General features: G+C 47.3%; 1 protein-coding gene across 1 annotated transcript in view; it reads right to left on the reverse strand.

Moving 5' to 3' along the window:
- Positions 1-2425: 2425 nt before the first annotated feature.
- Positions 2426-16469, reverse strand: part of mtr (5-methyltetrahydrofolate-homocysteine methyltransferase) — a 45940-nt gene continuing 31896 nt past the window's right edge. The window contains exons 16-33 of the mRNA XM_080541514.1: positions 13735-13914; positions 12932-13048; positions 12307-12447; positions 12126-12215; positions 11645-11797; positions 11025-11132; positions 10535-10635; positions 10044-10111; positions 8389-8509; positions 8014-8095; positions 7715-7813; positions 7408-7483; positions 6630-6785; positions 5769-5974; positions 5069-5269; positions 3828-4020; positions 3257-3369; positions 2426-3120 (exon numbers count right to left, since the gene is read on the reverse strand). Of these exons, the coding sequence (XP_080397640.1) occupies positions 3034-3120; positions 3257-3369; positions 3828-4020; positions 5069-5269; positions 5769-5974; positions 6630-6785; positions 7408-7483; positions 7715-7813; positions 8014-8095; positions 8389-8509; positions 10044-10111; positions 10535-10635; positions 11025-11132; positions 11645-11797; positions 12126-12215; positions 12307-12447; positions 12932-13048; positions 13735-13914 (2292 nt within the window). The 3' untranslated portion in view covers positions 2426-3033. The remainder of the gene's footprint in view (positions 3121-3256; positions 3370-3827; positions 4021-5068; positions 5270-5768; positions 5975-6629; positions 6786-7407; positions 7484-7714; positions 7814-8013; positions 8096-8388; positions 8510-10043; positions 10112-10534; positions 10636-11024; positions 11133-11644; positions 11798-12125; positions 12216-12306; positions 12448-12931; positions 13049-13734; positions 13915-16469) is intronic.

Consider the following 16469-nt stretch of genomic DNA (forward strand, 5'->3'; position numbering starts at 1 on the left):
TTCAGATCAAACCAGGTACACCACATCACATAACGGACACTCATCAGATCAGAGGAGCCTGCTGTCACCAAGCCATACATTAAGTCTAGCGATCCTAATATTTTAGACTTGTTCCAACAGGCTTTATTCACCCACCCAGGCAGTGCCAGCCCCCCTCTCCAACACCTCCATCATCTCTGTCACCCACGCTGATTCACAGCACGGCGACAAGCCGAGACAAGACAAACCCTTCAGGTTGACACCACATCTACATCCACCCCGGTCCCCCTTATTTGTCAACATCTCCATCCACCCCTGTCCCCCTGTTTGTCAACATCTTTCCTGAACTATAAACACATGGATCAGAGTCATCAGACATCAAAGAAACACGGTGACATTAAGCAGCTCTGTCCGTTGGAAATGGGAAACGCGCTCGTCGCATGTTGCGGTTGACGGTCCCCCCCCCTATAATAAACACAGGCGCGCTCCTCCGCAAGCCAATAAACCATTAATTCACAATTACACGTTTGCAATCGGATAAGAGCCCTTTTCAGGTTGACTACTTACAGTTCGTAAGAACTGGATTTCGTCTTCGCCTTCTCCTCCTTCAGCCATGGTTGTCCGCGGATGAGAGGAGAGGAGAGGAGAGTTGGTGTGTGAGGCTGGCTGCTCTGTGTGTGTGTGTGTGTGTGTGTGTGTGTGTGTGTGTGTGTGTGTGTGTGTGTGTGTGTGTGTGTGTGAGGCTGGCTGCTCTCTCTCTCTCATTGGCCGGGTGACATGTTCCCAGGGAGGAGCTGCGAGCGGTGCAGGTGTGAGAGAGAGACCAGAGGCGGTCACTTTGCCCCCTCTACTGGTCGTTTTGGGGAATACATACCCAGCCATCACCTTGTCCTGAGATGTCTTAAGATGTCTTAATTAACCAAAATAAGACATTTTTGTCTGTCAAGATGTCTTAAGTCGTCTTAAGACCTAACCTGAAGACATGCACTCATTCACTCACTTAAGACATGGAGCATAAGAGCCATACTAGTAGGATGGTGCGTTTACTGCATGGCCCCAGGTTCGACAAGTGTGAGGATACTGACTCCTAACAGCACTGAGGGAGAACTGCAAGGGAACTATGCAGGGGCCTCTATAAGTGTTGGAAATGTCTTCTTTTAGTTCTAGACTCCATATAACAGTTTGGATTTGAAGTCAAACGATCGCTGTGATTCTCAGGTTTCATTCAGTGTTTTCCTTTTTTAAATTGGTTTCACCGTTTAGAAATGACAACCGTTTTGTTATGCAGTCCCCTCCTTACTTCAGGGAACCAGTAGAAGATTGTCTTGACAGGTGTGTCTGGTTAGCTCGTCTAAGGCCAATGAAGCCTATGGATGCTCACCATGATTAAGAAAACCTCCAAAACATGGTTGCTTTATCTGGACATTATATGATTTTTCCAATACTTTTGGAGCCCTGAAATAGGGGGACTATGTTTAAAAAAAATGTTGTTGAAACAAAAACATTGACTTAAGGCTGAGAATCTCAGACTTTGAATTTAATGTTTGATTTGAAATCCAAAATGTTGGAGTACGGAGCTAAAAGGAGACAACATGCTTCCCATTACTTACAGAGGGCAGAGTGGAGTATGGCAATGTTCTCTGGATGTGCTGTTATGTGTAGTTCAGAACTGATTATACAATTGCAAGTTACCTTATTTTACAGGTGAGTCTCATCAGGAAATACTCAATCATTCAGGTATGCATGTGTATCTTATGGTATGGCAAAACACTGTTGCCCAATGTGAAAGAGTGTCACCTGCTGTTAGCACGAGTCATTCCAATTGAGTTCAGCACCTCAATTCTGGTTTGGTCATGGAACTCAAATGACAGAATGTTCAGTTCTCTGTTCATGTTAAAGGGGCAGTGTTCCTTCTAGTCAGGTGGTTTGTTACCCTGAAACTAGTCCATGGGCCCAGAGGAACTGTCACCCGTGGTCGTTTTAAAAAACAAAATGGATGAGTTTCTCTTGGTCCATGGACTACTTTCAGGCTAACAAACCATCTGACTAAAACGTAACTTCATCATGAGACAACAGTCCTATATCCTATAGTATCTATCTATCTATCTACCTACCTACCTATCTATCTATCTACTTACTTACAGTACCTACCTATCTATCTATCTACCTACCTACCTATCTACCTACCTATATATCCACTATAACACATCTTTGTAAAACCAACATTTGCTCGGAGTAAGGAAATCAGTTTCTCCACAAAAACAACAGCAGACCACACAAACTACAAGGACAAAGGGATGATCAAAATGACTTTATATGAAAATAATTCGTTCTGTGCCACATCAACGGTTGTAAACTCAGCACTGTGCTGTGAACATGCACATAATTTCAGTGGCCTAGATACGAGAATAAAAAAAGAGCTAAAATCAATATTTTATTTCTTCTTGTTTTTAAGAGAAAGGACACTTGAAGGGTATAAATCAATGTCAGTGGTTCCTCATCCTGTTCTTCAGTCAACGACAGTAAGACTTGGTCAGTAACGATTGGCACGATTACAGTTTTGTGTGAAATACAGAATCGGAATCATTTACATTCATAATTTACAACAATCAGTCATAAAAAAACATCATTCATAACAACATTGTGAGCCCTTGAAGTTTAAATAAAGTACATATGTTGTGTCAGTCAGGAGTACATTTTGTGTAACCGTATGGTATCTCAAATACAACAAAACGTATGTACAACGTAAAAATAACGCTTCCAATTACTAAATCGATCGTATTTCTAATAACGGTAGATGAGGAAATGGATTCAGACTCTGACCTTTGCTAAAGGCACATTTCTATAGGCTAGTAAAAGTGATTGCATCACAATCAAACGGTACCATGACAACGACAAAGCTGTCTGGTAGAATACGGAGCAAGTTTGTGTTGGAATTGTGGACCATGTCAGTATCTTTAGTGTCTGAGCAGTGAGCAGCATTTGGTGGCAGCATCATCATCATCATCTTCATCATCATCATCATCATCATCATAGAGAGCCGCTAATGGACAGTCAGTCAGTACTGTAGCCCAGGATTGGCCCCAGCCACCTCTCCACCTCTGGGACAGACATCTCCTTCCTCTGGGCGTAGTCCTCCACCTGCAGAGAGGAAGAGGGATTGACATCCAATAAATGTTTCTAGAGACGCATTGTTTTCCATTGACCCCGCCCTAATCCTAGCCTGTGTACCATACCTGTTCTTTAGTGGTTAACCCTAGTCTGTAGGTGTACATACCTGTTCTTTAGTGATCTTGCCCACAGCGAAGTATGTGGCCTTGGGGTTGGAGAAGTAGAGTCCAGAAACGGCAGCGGCGGGGGTCATGGCCAGAGACTCAGTCAGCTGGATACCTGGAGGGAGAGACAACAAGGATGGTAAACAGACTGACTTATACAATGGCCTCTCATTCACCCATTCACACACCAATGGTGGCAAGCTCCTCATGTCGGGATCTGATGTAATGATTGGACTTTTCCGATTGGAAAATCCGCATTGTTGAAAATCAATGACACATCGCTAGTCAACTAACACAGCTTGTTTTGTGAGCCTGCTAACAATGTAAAGTAGTGCTCTAGTTAACTAGGTAGCAGTGGGGATTACTCACCCAATCCATTGTGTTGCAGTATTTTGGGCTTGACTAGTGAGTTTGTGTTGTGTTTGTGTGATTCTCAACAACGTTGAAACGTAGTTCCGTGTTTCAAAAGAAAAGTCTGAACATTTTGATTGGTTGCCGACATGAGGACCAAATGATCAGACTGTGTCACATATTGCTCTGATCTCCCTAAGCCCAACAGATGTTGGAACTCACCCGTCTTCTCCTCTACGTCGGCCAGCCTCCACATGGTGGTCTTCTCTGTGTGGTCTGGCTGGCTGGGGTAGCCGGCGGCGGGGCGGATGCCGGCGTAGGCGACCCTGTGCAGGTCTGCGGCCTGCAGGCTCTCCTCAGCGCTGTAGCCCCACAGCTCCCTACGCACCCGGGCATGCAGCTGCTCTGCAAACGCCTGGAGGGGGACGAGAGAGGAGCGCTAAGCTACCAGGAAGCTAGCTGCTTAGCTGTCTGAACAGTGGAACAGCGGTCGAGACAGCTAACCAGCTAGCTTCATCACTGTTACACTGGTCCAGGCTAGCTGGTTAGCTGTCTGTGATGAAGCTAGCTGGTTAGCTGTCTGTGATGAAGCTAGCTGGTTAGCTGTCTGTGATGAAGCTAGCTGGTTAGCTGTCTGTGATGAAGCTAGCTGGTTAGCTGTCTGTGATGAAGCTAGCTGGTTAGCTGTCTGTGATGAAGCTAGCTGGTTAGCTGTCTGTGATGAAGCTAGCTGGTTAGCTGTCTGTGATGAAGCTAGCTGGTTAGCTGTCTGTGATGAAGCTAGCTGGTTAGCTGTCTGTGATGAAGCTAGCTGGTTAGCTGTCTGTGATGAAGCTAGCTGGTTAGCTGTCTGTGATGAAGCTAGCTGGTTAGCTGTCTGTGATGAAGCTGGCTGGTTAGCTGTCTGTGATGAAGCTAGCTGGTTAGCTGTCTGTGATGAAGCTAGCTGGTTAGCTGTCTGTGATGAAGCTAGCTGGTTAGCTGTCTGTGATGAAGCTAGCTGGTTAGCTGTCTGTGATGAAGCTAGCTGGTTAGCTGTCTGTGATGAAGCTAGCTGGTTAGCTGTCTGTGATGAAGCTAGCTGGTTAGCTGTCTGTGATGAAGCTAGCTGGTTAGCTGTCTGTGATGAAGCTAGCTGGTTAGCTGTCTGTGATGAAGCTGGCTGGTTAGCTGTCTGTGATGAAGCTGGCTGGTTAGCTGTCTGTGATGAAGCTAGCTGGTTAGCTGTCTGTGATGAAGCTAGCTGGTTAGCTGTCTGTGATGAAGCTAGCTGGTTAGCTGTCTGTGATTAAGCTAGCTGGTTAGCTGTCTGTGATGAAGCTAGCTGGTTAGCTGTCTGTGATGAAGCTAGCTGGTTAGCTGTCTGTGATTAAGCTAGCTGGTTAGCTGTCTCTGATGAAGCTAGCTGGTTAGCTGTCTGTGATGAAGCTAGCTGGTTAGCGGTACCTCAGCTAACTCGTTACCTCAGCCAGGCGGTCTGCCAGAGCCTTGACCATGATGCTGCTGTAGTCGTCTGCTTGGCTCTCGAACCGCTTGCTCAGCTCCTCCGCCCCGAACACGGCCACGGCGAACAGCCCCACGTAGTCCGGGACCCGGCTGTCCCTCGGCGCCACGAAGTCCGACAGGCAACAGTACGGGTCGGAGCTGGCCGAGTCCTTCTCCGCCTGTAACAAGAGAGGGACACAAGAGGGTTTCTATCTCCTAGAACGGACGAGGGAAGGACACGAGGGTTTCTTCCTAGAACGTACCAGCTCCGTTCTCTGCCTTTCTCTGGGAAGGCGTATGGCTTACGTTACGTGGTTGAAAGCAGAGGAGTCAAATGGTAAATGGACTGCACTTACATAGCGCCTTTATCCAAAGCGCTTTACAACGGCCTCTCATTCACCCGTTCACACACACATTCACACACCAATGGCGAGGTAGGCAAGCTACCATGCAAGGCGCCGGCCGGCCCGCTCACTGGGAGCAATTTGGGGGTTCAGTGTCTTGCCCAAGGACACTTCGACATGTGGCCAGCCGGGGCTCGAACTCGAACCGCCGATCTGCCAACCTTGCGATCATTAGACGGCGGCTCCTCTACCTCCTGAGACACACCCGCCTCTAAGCCGTCAGTGACGGGCGTCAGCTCTGTGGAGAAGGTCGGTCGCACGCACGCCTGCTCACCTGCTGGCGGAGGCCGTGGAACTTGGCCAGGGGTTGCTGGGCGCCGAGGCGGGCGGCGGCCTCTTCGTCGGCGTAGAGGTGGATGTCGTCTCCCACGCTCTGGGCCGGCCAGAAGCCCACCAGGCCACGCCCCTGAAGGCCCTTGCTGTCAATCAGCCGGTTGAGGAGCCGCTGGGCGTCGTCAAACACCTTCCTGGCCTCGACTCCTGTCAATCAAATCAAACCGGAAGGTACAACAGTGTTACTGTTGCCTGGGCAACCAGACGATACGTTGTACATTAGCTTAGCATAGCTGAGACCACCGCCTTGTTTTGGACATGGTCATTGGACCGACCTCTGGACCCAGATGGAGAATACCAGAGTGAAGAGGGGTACTCGTGCTGATTGGTCGACAGATGTCGCTGTCGTATCAAAAGGACCCCCCCCCCCATGGGAATCTAGACAACACCAACGTTTATGACCCTGCAGTCACCAACCACAGGTCAACCACAACTCTGACAACCACCAGATTAAATTGTGTTAAACAGAAGAGTTCCATGATTTCTTTTTTTTTTATTGTTTATTTGTTCTACGCTGAGTACATAGAGACATTAAACTGCATACATTTCACTAAAAAAACGAAAAGATTGAGGTGTTCTAAAACGTGACCAGTAGTGTAGGTGCTGTTCACACTAATGACACTTCTCAAGTTTCGAGGACCGGCATCTTTGCTCCACCTAGCCACTGTTACCCTCTGTTACCCTCTGTTACCCCACTGTTACCCTCTGTTACCCCTCTGTTACCCTCTGTTACCCTCTGTTACCCCCTGTTACCCCCTGTTACCCCCTGTTACCCCCTGTTATCCACTGTAGCTCCACCTACCCACTGTCTTGTCTTTGAAGATCTTGGGGTACCCTCTGTTGGGGTACTTGCCCCTCAGCTGCCAGACGTCGAAGAAAGGCTTCCAGTCGATATAATCCACCAGGCTCCTCAGATCATACGACTCAAACACGCGTGTCCCGATGAACTGTGGATGGACTGGAGGGTGGGGGGGAGGGGAGGGGGGGGGGGAGGTGGGGGGAGGAGAAAATCAAACACCATTACAACGAGGTCTCCTCTGTCAAAACATTCATTTGGCCTCTGTACACCAATCAATGACCGCTGAGATCAATGTTCCTCACTCACACGGCAGCTCTCCTGAACACAAGATTAAAGTGCACTGCTCATTTAGATTGAGAAAATAACAATAGCGGCAGTAAATACCAGATCATTGTGCATACAAATATAAAATTAAAATCGCTAAGATCATAGCATCGCATTTGTGTTCCCTGTTCGTTAACTCTGTGTTCTATGTGCTCATGTTATCTGTTGTTAACTCTGTGTTCTATGTGCTCATGTTATCTGTTGTTAACTCTGTGTTCTATGTGCTCATGTTATCTGTTGTTAACTCTGTGTTCTATGTGCTCATGTTATCTGTTGTTAACTCTGTGTTCTATGTGCTCATGTTATCTGTTTCTTGTTGCTTCAGTATTTTCTGTTTCTCCCATATTGTCAGCGTCTTTGAGCCCCGGAAAAGCGCAATATAAATACAATGAATTATTATTATTATTATTATTTATTTGCCGTTATTTCGTTTTCCCCAGGTAATGTGGTGTGTCACCTGGTTTGGGCTGGGAGAGCCAGTCCACGTGGAGGCCTTTCTCCCTGGCCTTGGCCAACGACAGGAACCGCCGCTCCTGAGGACAGAGACACAACTTTGTTAACCATCTCCCCATCTCTGTCTGTCTGTCTATCCATCATCCATCCACTCATCCATCCACCCATCTATCCATCCATCCATTAACCCATCCATCCATCCATTAACCCATCCATCCATCCACCCATCCATCCATCCAACAATCCATCCATCTATCCATCCATCCATTAACCCATCCATCCATCCTCCATCCATCCATCCCCCCCCCCACCTTCAGAGACTCGTAGTGGTCTTGTCTGATATCTTCATATTCCTCCGTCGTCTCTTCGAAGAACTCCTCCTTCACGTTGTCATCCAGCAGCTGAGAGCACTGAGGGGGGGAGAGGAGGGGGAGAGAGCACTGTGAGGGGGAGGAGGGTGTGTGTGTGTGTGTGTGTGTGTTGGCCCATCTAAGCCATGCAGCCTACCAAACCAAGGGGAACACAGGCCTCATTATCATGTGCCTGGGGACTCACACCCACACAACCCGTGCGTGCGTGCGTGTGTGTGTGTGTGTGTGTGTGTACGTACCACGACCACGCTCCTGGAAGCATCTAGAACGTGGACCACAGGACAGCTGTACCGCGGGGCGATCTTCACTGCAGTGTGGGTCCTGTCACACACACACACAGGGTCAAGACACGGAGAGCTAGCTTGTAACGCTAATCAGTTTGACTGAGCCCGCCCGCCTGCACACCCGCCTCTGTCTGTGTGTGTAGAAGAGTGTCGGTGTGTGTAGAAGAGTGTGTGTAGAGCAGTGTGTGTGTAGAAGAGTGTGCGTGTGTGTGTGTGTGTGTGTGTGTAGAGCAGTGTGTGTGTAGAAGAGTGTGTGTAGGAGTGTGTGTGTGTGTGTGTAGAAGAGTGTGAGTGTGTGTGTGTGTGTAGGAGTGTGTGAGCGTCACCTACTTGGACGTGGTCGCTCCGCCGATCAACAGCGGCGTCTTGATGCCGAGCCTCTCCATCTCCTTGGCAACGTAGATCATCTCCTCCAGCGAGGGCGTGATGAGGCCCGACAGCCCGATGATGTCTGAGGAGAAACGTCACAGCAGAGGAGAGGAATGACCTCTTCTCCCTTCTGACTCCAATCTTAGTCCTATGGACCTATCACTAAGCCACGGCCCCTTTGAAAACAGCAGGGGCACTTGGTGGCGTGGGACACTAAGCCTTTGACCATGTAATCGCAAAGTTGGTTAATACCAACAGAAGAATATTGCAGGGGATTTTGGCAAATATTTTGGGGCCGCTACCCACACGTTTAGCTGTATTGCTCATTCCACCAATACAAGATCCTTACTCGTTGTAAAGGTGACCAATCAGGCTTTCCAACTATATAAAACACAATACCAATTGGTATTATTAAAGGGGAGGAATAATCGACCAAAATAATGTTTCCGAACTTTTTGGGGGGAGTTTATATATATATTTTGTTTGCAATAATGCAAAGCGGTTCCAAGACATAATAATGTCATATAGGCTATTATGAGGCAATGTCACAGGCATTTTATTTTTTAGCCTATTTTGTTGTTGTTGTTGTTGTTGTTGTTGTTGTTGTTGTTGTGTGCTCTCTCTCTCTCTCTCTCTCTCTCTCTCTCTCTCTCTCTCTCTCTGTCTCTCTCTCTCTCTCTCTCTCTCTCTCTCTCTGTCTCTCTCTCTCTCTCTCTGTCTCTCTCTCTCTCTCTCTCTCTCTCTCTCTCTCTCTCTCTCATTCTAGTGTGACACCACCGCTTCCCCTCAAGGACACGTCTGAGAAACCGCTAAACCATCCTTGATTGTTAATCATCTACTGCATCTTCAGAAACACACTGTCATCAGAAAAACACTTTGCCACCGATTGCTTTCAGTTGGCAATATCACCCCCACTATCAAAACTCAATTTCAAACGTTTTTTCTAGTAACTGGCTACTTTGCAAGTCATACAATCATTGTTGTATTGACAAAAAAAAGGAAAATGCTGGAAAGAAACTTGAATATCATCAACGGCTGTATTGATTTGTTGATTAGCTCTGATTGGTTTGAGGCTGAAACGTTGGGTCTGTCCCGTTGTTACCATGGTGATGTGTTTGACCGGAGTCTGGTCTGTGGTCAGACAGTGGGGAAGTGATAACCTGTAGGGTTTATTAACACTAGTAGTGCCTGTTTTACCTACTATAAGAGCCGCCTCGGGGGTCAAATGACCATAGTCTTTACAATGGGAAGATGCTATTTACACACAACGACCACTAGTTGGCCGACTTGTAAATTAGCCTGCTTCCTACACAGAAAAACTGCAAAATAGCTTTATACTAGCTTATCCTTGTGTGATTTTGAAAATGTAAGGATACTGGGTGGTAGAACGCACATATCTAGGAAAAGTCATGAAAGGAGGGTCCTGAAATTTGATGCAAAGATATAAACAAATGTTTTACTTTTCTTTTTTTCTTTTCTTTTTTTTACTTTTTTTTACTCACATGTTTTACTGTTTTACTGTTCTAGTGTTAACTGTCACTTAGATCCAACTGTCACTTTCAAATTTGAAGTAAGATTTGACAGTTGGTGATGTGGTGTTCTGGTGTTAGACATACCTGCTTTCCGTTCGATGGCCTCCCTCAGGATCTTGTCACAGGGGACCATGACGCCCAGATCAATGACCCTGGAGGAGGGAGCAGGGTGGAGGGTTAACACGCACTAACACACACTACAGATACACACACACACACGCTTTATTAAACACACACACTGGAAGGGCCCGAGGGGCAGCGGTCTTGTTTCAGGGCGACACGGACAGACAGACAGAACACAAGGCCCGCCCTCCCTCCTTCTCTCTCTCATTGTGATTGATGCAGCTGTTTACTCAGTAATCATCTGAACACTGAAAGCCACCACGGCCCTTTTACCAGAAACCTCTGTAGCTCACCTCCACACAGCCTTTACTGATCTGAAAACTATATGAACTGTACTGTAGCAATGACAAATAAAGTCTATCTATCTATCTATATATATACAGTACCAGTCGTTTGGACACACTTTCCCATTCAATTGATTCCTGAAGTTGTTATGTTCTAGTATGTTCTACCTGAAGTTGTTGCAGCCCAGCACCACGCCCACGATGTTCTTGCCGATGTCGTGGACGTCTCCCTTCACGGTGGCCAACACGATGGTGCCCTGGTACGGGTCCTGAGAGGAGGAGAGACCAGGACATCATCAGCCAGGTCTCTCTCTGTTTGTTTGTTTTTATTATTTAGTTATTTTTCTTTTCTTTTTCTTTTTATTGAGAGACAGTAGAGATTATGACAGGAAGGATGGGTGAGATAGAGAGAGAAGAGATGACATGCAGGATATGTCCGCGGCCGGAATCAAACCAGGAACCCTGCGGTTACCTACTCCAGGGAGACTAGTGTGAACTCAACTCGATATTAGACCACGTTTAAAAAGGTCTTCAGAAAAAAGACAACTGCAGATTTTTGCGTGAACGATCTTTCACTTCTAAGGAGGGCTAATACAGGTGTGGTGTACGGTGGCCTGGAAAGGACATATGAAGGACATATGAAGGACATATGACTCACTATCTCCTGGACGGAGCCTGAGGCCTCCTGCATGGCCCGCCTCTCCTCCTCCATGAAGGGGATCAGGTAGCCCACCGCCTTCTTCATGACCCGCGCTGACTTTATCACCTACACACACACGCGCGCGCACACACACACACACACACACACACACACACACACACAGAGACACACACACACAGAGACACACACACACACACACACACACACACACACACACACACAGAGACACACACACACACAGAGACACACACACACACACACACTTTAAATGCTTTATTTATGACCACATAAATGTACAATATCTAAAGGACATAAATACTATCAGTGCATTTTGACATTATGAATTATTCATACCAAATGATGACCAGTGGATTGACAGATCCAGTATCAGAACAGTAAAACAGACAAGAAGCACCGCCTTCTCCATATTGAGCGGCTACCAATAACAGCAGATACTGAGCAATACTCTGCTAACTGTTTGGCCCTTCTCTTAGATAGACCAGACCACGCACACACACACACACACACACACACACACACACACACACGGGAACAACAGATTGAAAGGCGCTATATAAATCTGATATTATTATTATTGTTATTATTATGATTGTTACCTGAGGCAGGAACATCTTGCCGGCTCCAAACAGGTCTCCTACGATCTTCATGCCGTTCATGAGCGGCCCCTCTATGATGTGGAGCGGCCGGGGGTAGAGGTCCGTCTGGGCCCGCGCCTCCTCCGTGTCCTCCACCGCATACCTGTCTATGCCCTGCACACACACACACACACACACACACACACACACACACGCACACACACACAGTAGACAGACACACACACACACACACAGAGAGCACCACAGACACACGCACACACGCACACACACAACACCACAGACAGACACACACACAGCAGACAGAATGGAGGGTGAGACAGAGAGAGAGAGAGAGTGTGTGAGTGCGTGCGTGCGTGCGTGTGTAGGACCGAGGGTTGAGATGGTGTGTGTGTGTGTGTAGTACTGAGGGTAGAGATGGTGTGTGTGTGTGTGTGTGTGTGTGTGTGTGTGTAGTACTGAGGGTAGAGGTGGCGCCCCCTACCTTAACCAGAGCGTACTCCAGCCTCTCCTCCACGCTGCCCTCCCTCCACTCGTCTGTCTGGACCACCTTCTTCTCTCCTTTCACGTTGTTCTGGAGGAGAGAGAGACAGCACTGTAATACGCTGTAGCTCCCCCTACAGGCCCCTCCTCTCCACCACAGTCCTGTAGCAGTAGCTCCCTACCTGTGCGTACAGCAGCAGCTTGTCCGTGGCGTCGGGGTCTCTGTTCCAGATCAGGTTCTCACACATCAGCAGCAGGTCCTTGTCGATGTCGTCATAGAGGGGCAGGCTGCCCGCGTTCACGATGCCCATGTCCATACCATCCTGGGGAGGGGTTAGAGAGAGAGAGACAGAGAGAGAGAGACAAAGACAGAGACAGAGAGACAGAGACAGAGACAGAGACAGAGACAGAGAGAGAGAGAGAGAGAGAGAGAGAGAGAGAGAGAGAGAGAGAGAGAGAGAGAGAGAGAGAGACAGAGAGAGAGACACACAGAAACAGATTTTTAAGAAGACAATTTGGGTGCATAACATGAGAATGCAGCCTCACCAAATCTCTTCTTTTGTATATGTGGTACACAGAGGAAACCAGCGTCAGAAGACCTGAGAGCTCTATTAGGCTGATATGCTAGCAAAAGGTCTGAACATAATAATATGTTCTGGTGCTGTGCCAGTGAGAGCTTTATAAACAAGCAGAAGGATCTTGAAATCTATTCTGAACTTAACAGGAAGCCAGTGTAGAGTCTCTAAAATAGGAGTTATATGAGCACGTCTGCTTGTTTTGATTACATGTTGGACTAATTGCAGCTACCTTGATGGCGTGGTAGAGGAAGGCTCCGTGCATGGCCTCTCTGATGACCTCCATGCCCCTGAAAGAGAAGGATAGGTTGGACAGGCCCCCGCTCACCCTGGCCCCCGGCAACGTCTCCTACAGGAGGGACACACACACGTAAACAGACTGACTTATCAGGGTATATACAGGAATCTTGAGGTTAATTTCAATACCTTTCTAAGACTTTTTAAAGACCTTTTCAATATTTTTCCAGACCTCACCGCCACTTCAAGCTGTAACCGTTTACATCAGTGACACCTTTAACTTAACAGCTTTAGTTAACCGTTTTAGTAGACTAGACCACTATCATACAACAGAATTTACGGTTCATCTTTGTTTTTTAATAAAACTAATAAATTCACAAACTTTTACTAAAAGTTTTTAGGACTCAAACTCTTTGGACAGAGTCTAATTAAGGAAAAATACCTACAAAATTCAAGACCTCATAAAATCGTGATAAGACTTTTTAATACTTATTAAGGGTCTTGATTTTCCCAAAATTGATTTATCAACTTTTAATACTTTTCAAGACACCGCGGATACCCTGCTTATATACTTTATCCAAAGAGCTTTACAACGGCCTCTCATTCACCCATTCACACACACATTCACACACCGATGGCGAGGTAGGCAAGCTACCATGCAAGGCGCCGGCCGGCCCCGCTCACTGGGAGCAATTTGGGGGTTCAGTGTCTTGCCCAAGGACACTTCGACATGTGGCCAGCCGGGGGTTCGAACCACAACACAAACACAGTAGACAGACGGGTGGACGGGTGTCTCACCTTGATGAGGCGCGTGGCCCTGATGAAGTTGATGGCGTACATGCCGTGCTCCTCCATGCCCGTGCCGATGGTCAGGATGTTGGGGTCGAAGATGATGTCGTTGGGGTTGAAGCCCACCGTGTGGACCAGCAGCTGGTAGGCCCGCGAGCAGATCTGCACCTTACGCTCCGTCTCTGTGGCCTGGGGGGGCAGAGACAGGGACAGGGTCAGAGACAGGGAGAGAGACAGGGACAGAGACAGAGAGACAGAGACAGAGACAGGGTCAGAGACAGAGACAGAGACAGAGACAGAGACAGAGACAGGGACAGGGACAGAGACAGAGACAGAGACAGAGACAGAGACAGAGACAGAGACAGAGACAGAGACAGGGACAGAGACAGGGACAGGGACAGGGACAGAGACAGAGACAGAGAGAGACAGAGACAGGGACGGAGACAGAGACAGAGACAGAGACAGAGACAGAGACAGAGACAGAGACAGGGACAGAGACAGAGAGAGAGACAGAGACAGGGACAGAGACAGAGACAGAGACAGAGACAGGGACGGAGACAGAGACAGAGACAGAGACAGAGACAGAGACAGGGACAGAGACAGGGAGAGAGAGACAGAGACAGAGACAGAGACAGAGACAGGGACAGAGACAGAGACAGAGACAGAGACAGAGACAGAGACAGAGACAGAGACAGAGACAGAGACAGGGACAGGGTCAGAGACAGAGACAGAGACAGGGACAGAGACAGAGACAGAGACAGGGACAGAGACAGGGACAGAGACAGAGACAGAGACAGAGAGACAGAGACAGAGACAGAGAGAGGGACAGAGACAGAGACAGAGACAGAGACAGAGACAGGGACAGGGACAGGGACAGAGACAGAGACAGAGACAGGGACAGGGACAGGGACAGGGACAGAGACAGAGACAGAGACAGAGACAGAGACAGGGACAGGGACAGGGACATGGACAGAGACAGGGTCAGAGACAGAGACAGAGACAGAGGCAGAGACAGAGACAGGGTCAGGGACAGGGACAGGGACAGGGACAGGGACAGAGACAGGGACAGAGACAGAGACAGGGACAGAGACAGGGACATTTACATTTACACGCACACCATATTACCACATTAAGGTCAATATTCAGGTTATTGTAATACTCTAAATAAGGTGTTTACATGTGCTGTAGCAACTGGAATATTCCGTTTACATGTTCATAACCATTATTCCTGTGGTTCGGCTGGGAAAATCGGATGAATTCGTCTGGAAATAGTTGTTACTATAGTAACGTTAGCGTTGGTAGCTTGGTTGTGGTCGTTGAGCGGGAGTTAGAGGAGAATCGAGCGTGCGCAGACGTAACTGAATGTTCCGAAAAGTGTCATACTCCGATTAAGGTGTTTACATGCCACAATATTCAGATTCAAACGGGCATATGCCCGGGGTCTCAATTGGAAAATTCTCCAATCGGAATATGGCCGTAAGCGGGTTCGGTACGTGTTTACATGACTCTTACCCAATCTAAATATCATTGGGTTTGCAACCCTGTGGTGAGTGTGTGTGTGTGTGTGTGTGTGTGTGTGTGTGTGTGTGTGTTAGGGCTGCACGATTAATCGATTTTAAATCGAAATCGCGATTTGAAATGACGCGATTAGCTAATCGCAAAGCCTGCGATTTGCCTGCGTTTTTTTTTTTTTTTTTTTTTGGGGGACATTTAAGCAGACGCTTTTTTAATCCAAAGCGATTTACAATTACGAATTACAGGGACATTCCCCCTGGAGTAACTGAGGGCTAAGTGCCTTACTCAAGGGCACACTAGTAGTGGTGTGGTTTCAGGCGGGATTTGAACTCACAACCTTCCGATCACAAGTCCAACTCACTATGTGTTTCTCAACCCTCTCCTCGGGGCGCCCCAGCCGCTCCACATATTTGAACTGTTCCACCACCAGCACACCTGATTCAACTAATCAAGTCCAAATCATAATTGCTTTGGACTTGATTAGTTGAATCAGGTGTGCTGGTGGTGGAACAGATCAAATATGTGGAGCGGCTGGGGCGCCCCGAGGAGAGGGTTGAGAAACACCACTACCCGTATGGGATACGTCATACAGCGCGTCGGATTCAACGTCAATGAACGTCAACGTCAATGAACGTAAAAAAAAAAGACACTTGTTGAGAGAAACAAAATGGTGTTGCTGTTTAAAAAAAACATAAATAAATATGTTGTCCCAATTCATATCTTTTAAGTTCTCATCCTTGCATTAGAATTAGAGCAGTTAATAGTTTGATGGTATCATGTGGTAATGCTCTCTGAAAATAGGTGATAGATAGATTCATCCAATCACCTGCCAAGTATTTTTTGAAAGTACCTGCCCTTTTCCAAACAGCTTCCAATTAAGCTTTCCTAGATGGTTGTGTGAAACAAACCACCTGAGTCAGGTTAGTAATGCTCCATCACATGTTTTAATCTGAAGCTTGATTTTAAAGCAACCCAACTTTAAAGCAACCCAATGTAAGTTTAGTTCTTTCACTCGTAGCTCGGGCTGTGGGGGTGCTAGAGGAGGGAGCCTCTAAGTCCCCTGAAGACGTACAAACAAACTGCACGTTGATACGACCTTCCTAGCCGGAGATATGGCCACACTTTACAAAAACTCCCTTTTTTTTCTGTTGGGCTATTTAAAAAATTAATAATCGCAAATTAATCGCAATCGCGATATCTGTCCAAATAATCGCAATTCGATTTTTCCC

This window comes from Nansenia antarctica, assembly GCF_963989245.1.
Source record: "Nansenia antarctica genome assembly, chromosome: 11".
NCBI classification, from domain to species: domain Eukaryota; kingdom Metazoa; phylum Chordata; class Actinopteri; order Argentiniformes; family Microstomatidae; genus Nansenia; species Nansenia antarctica.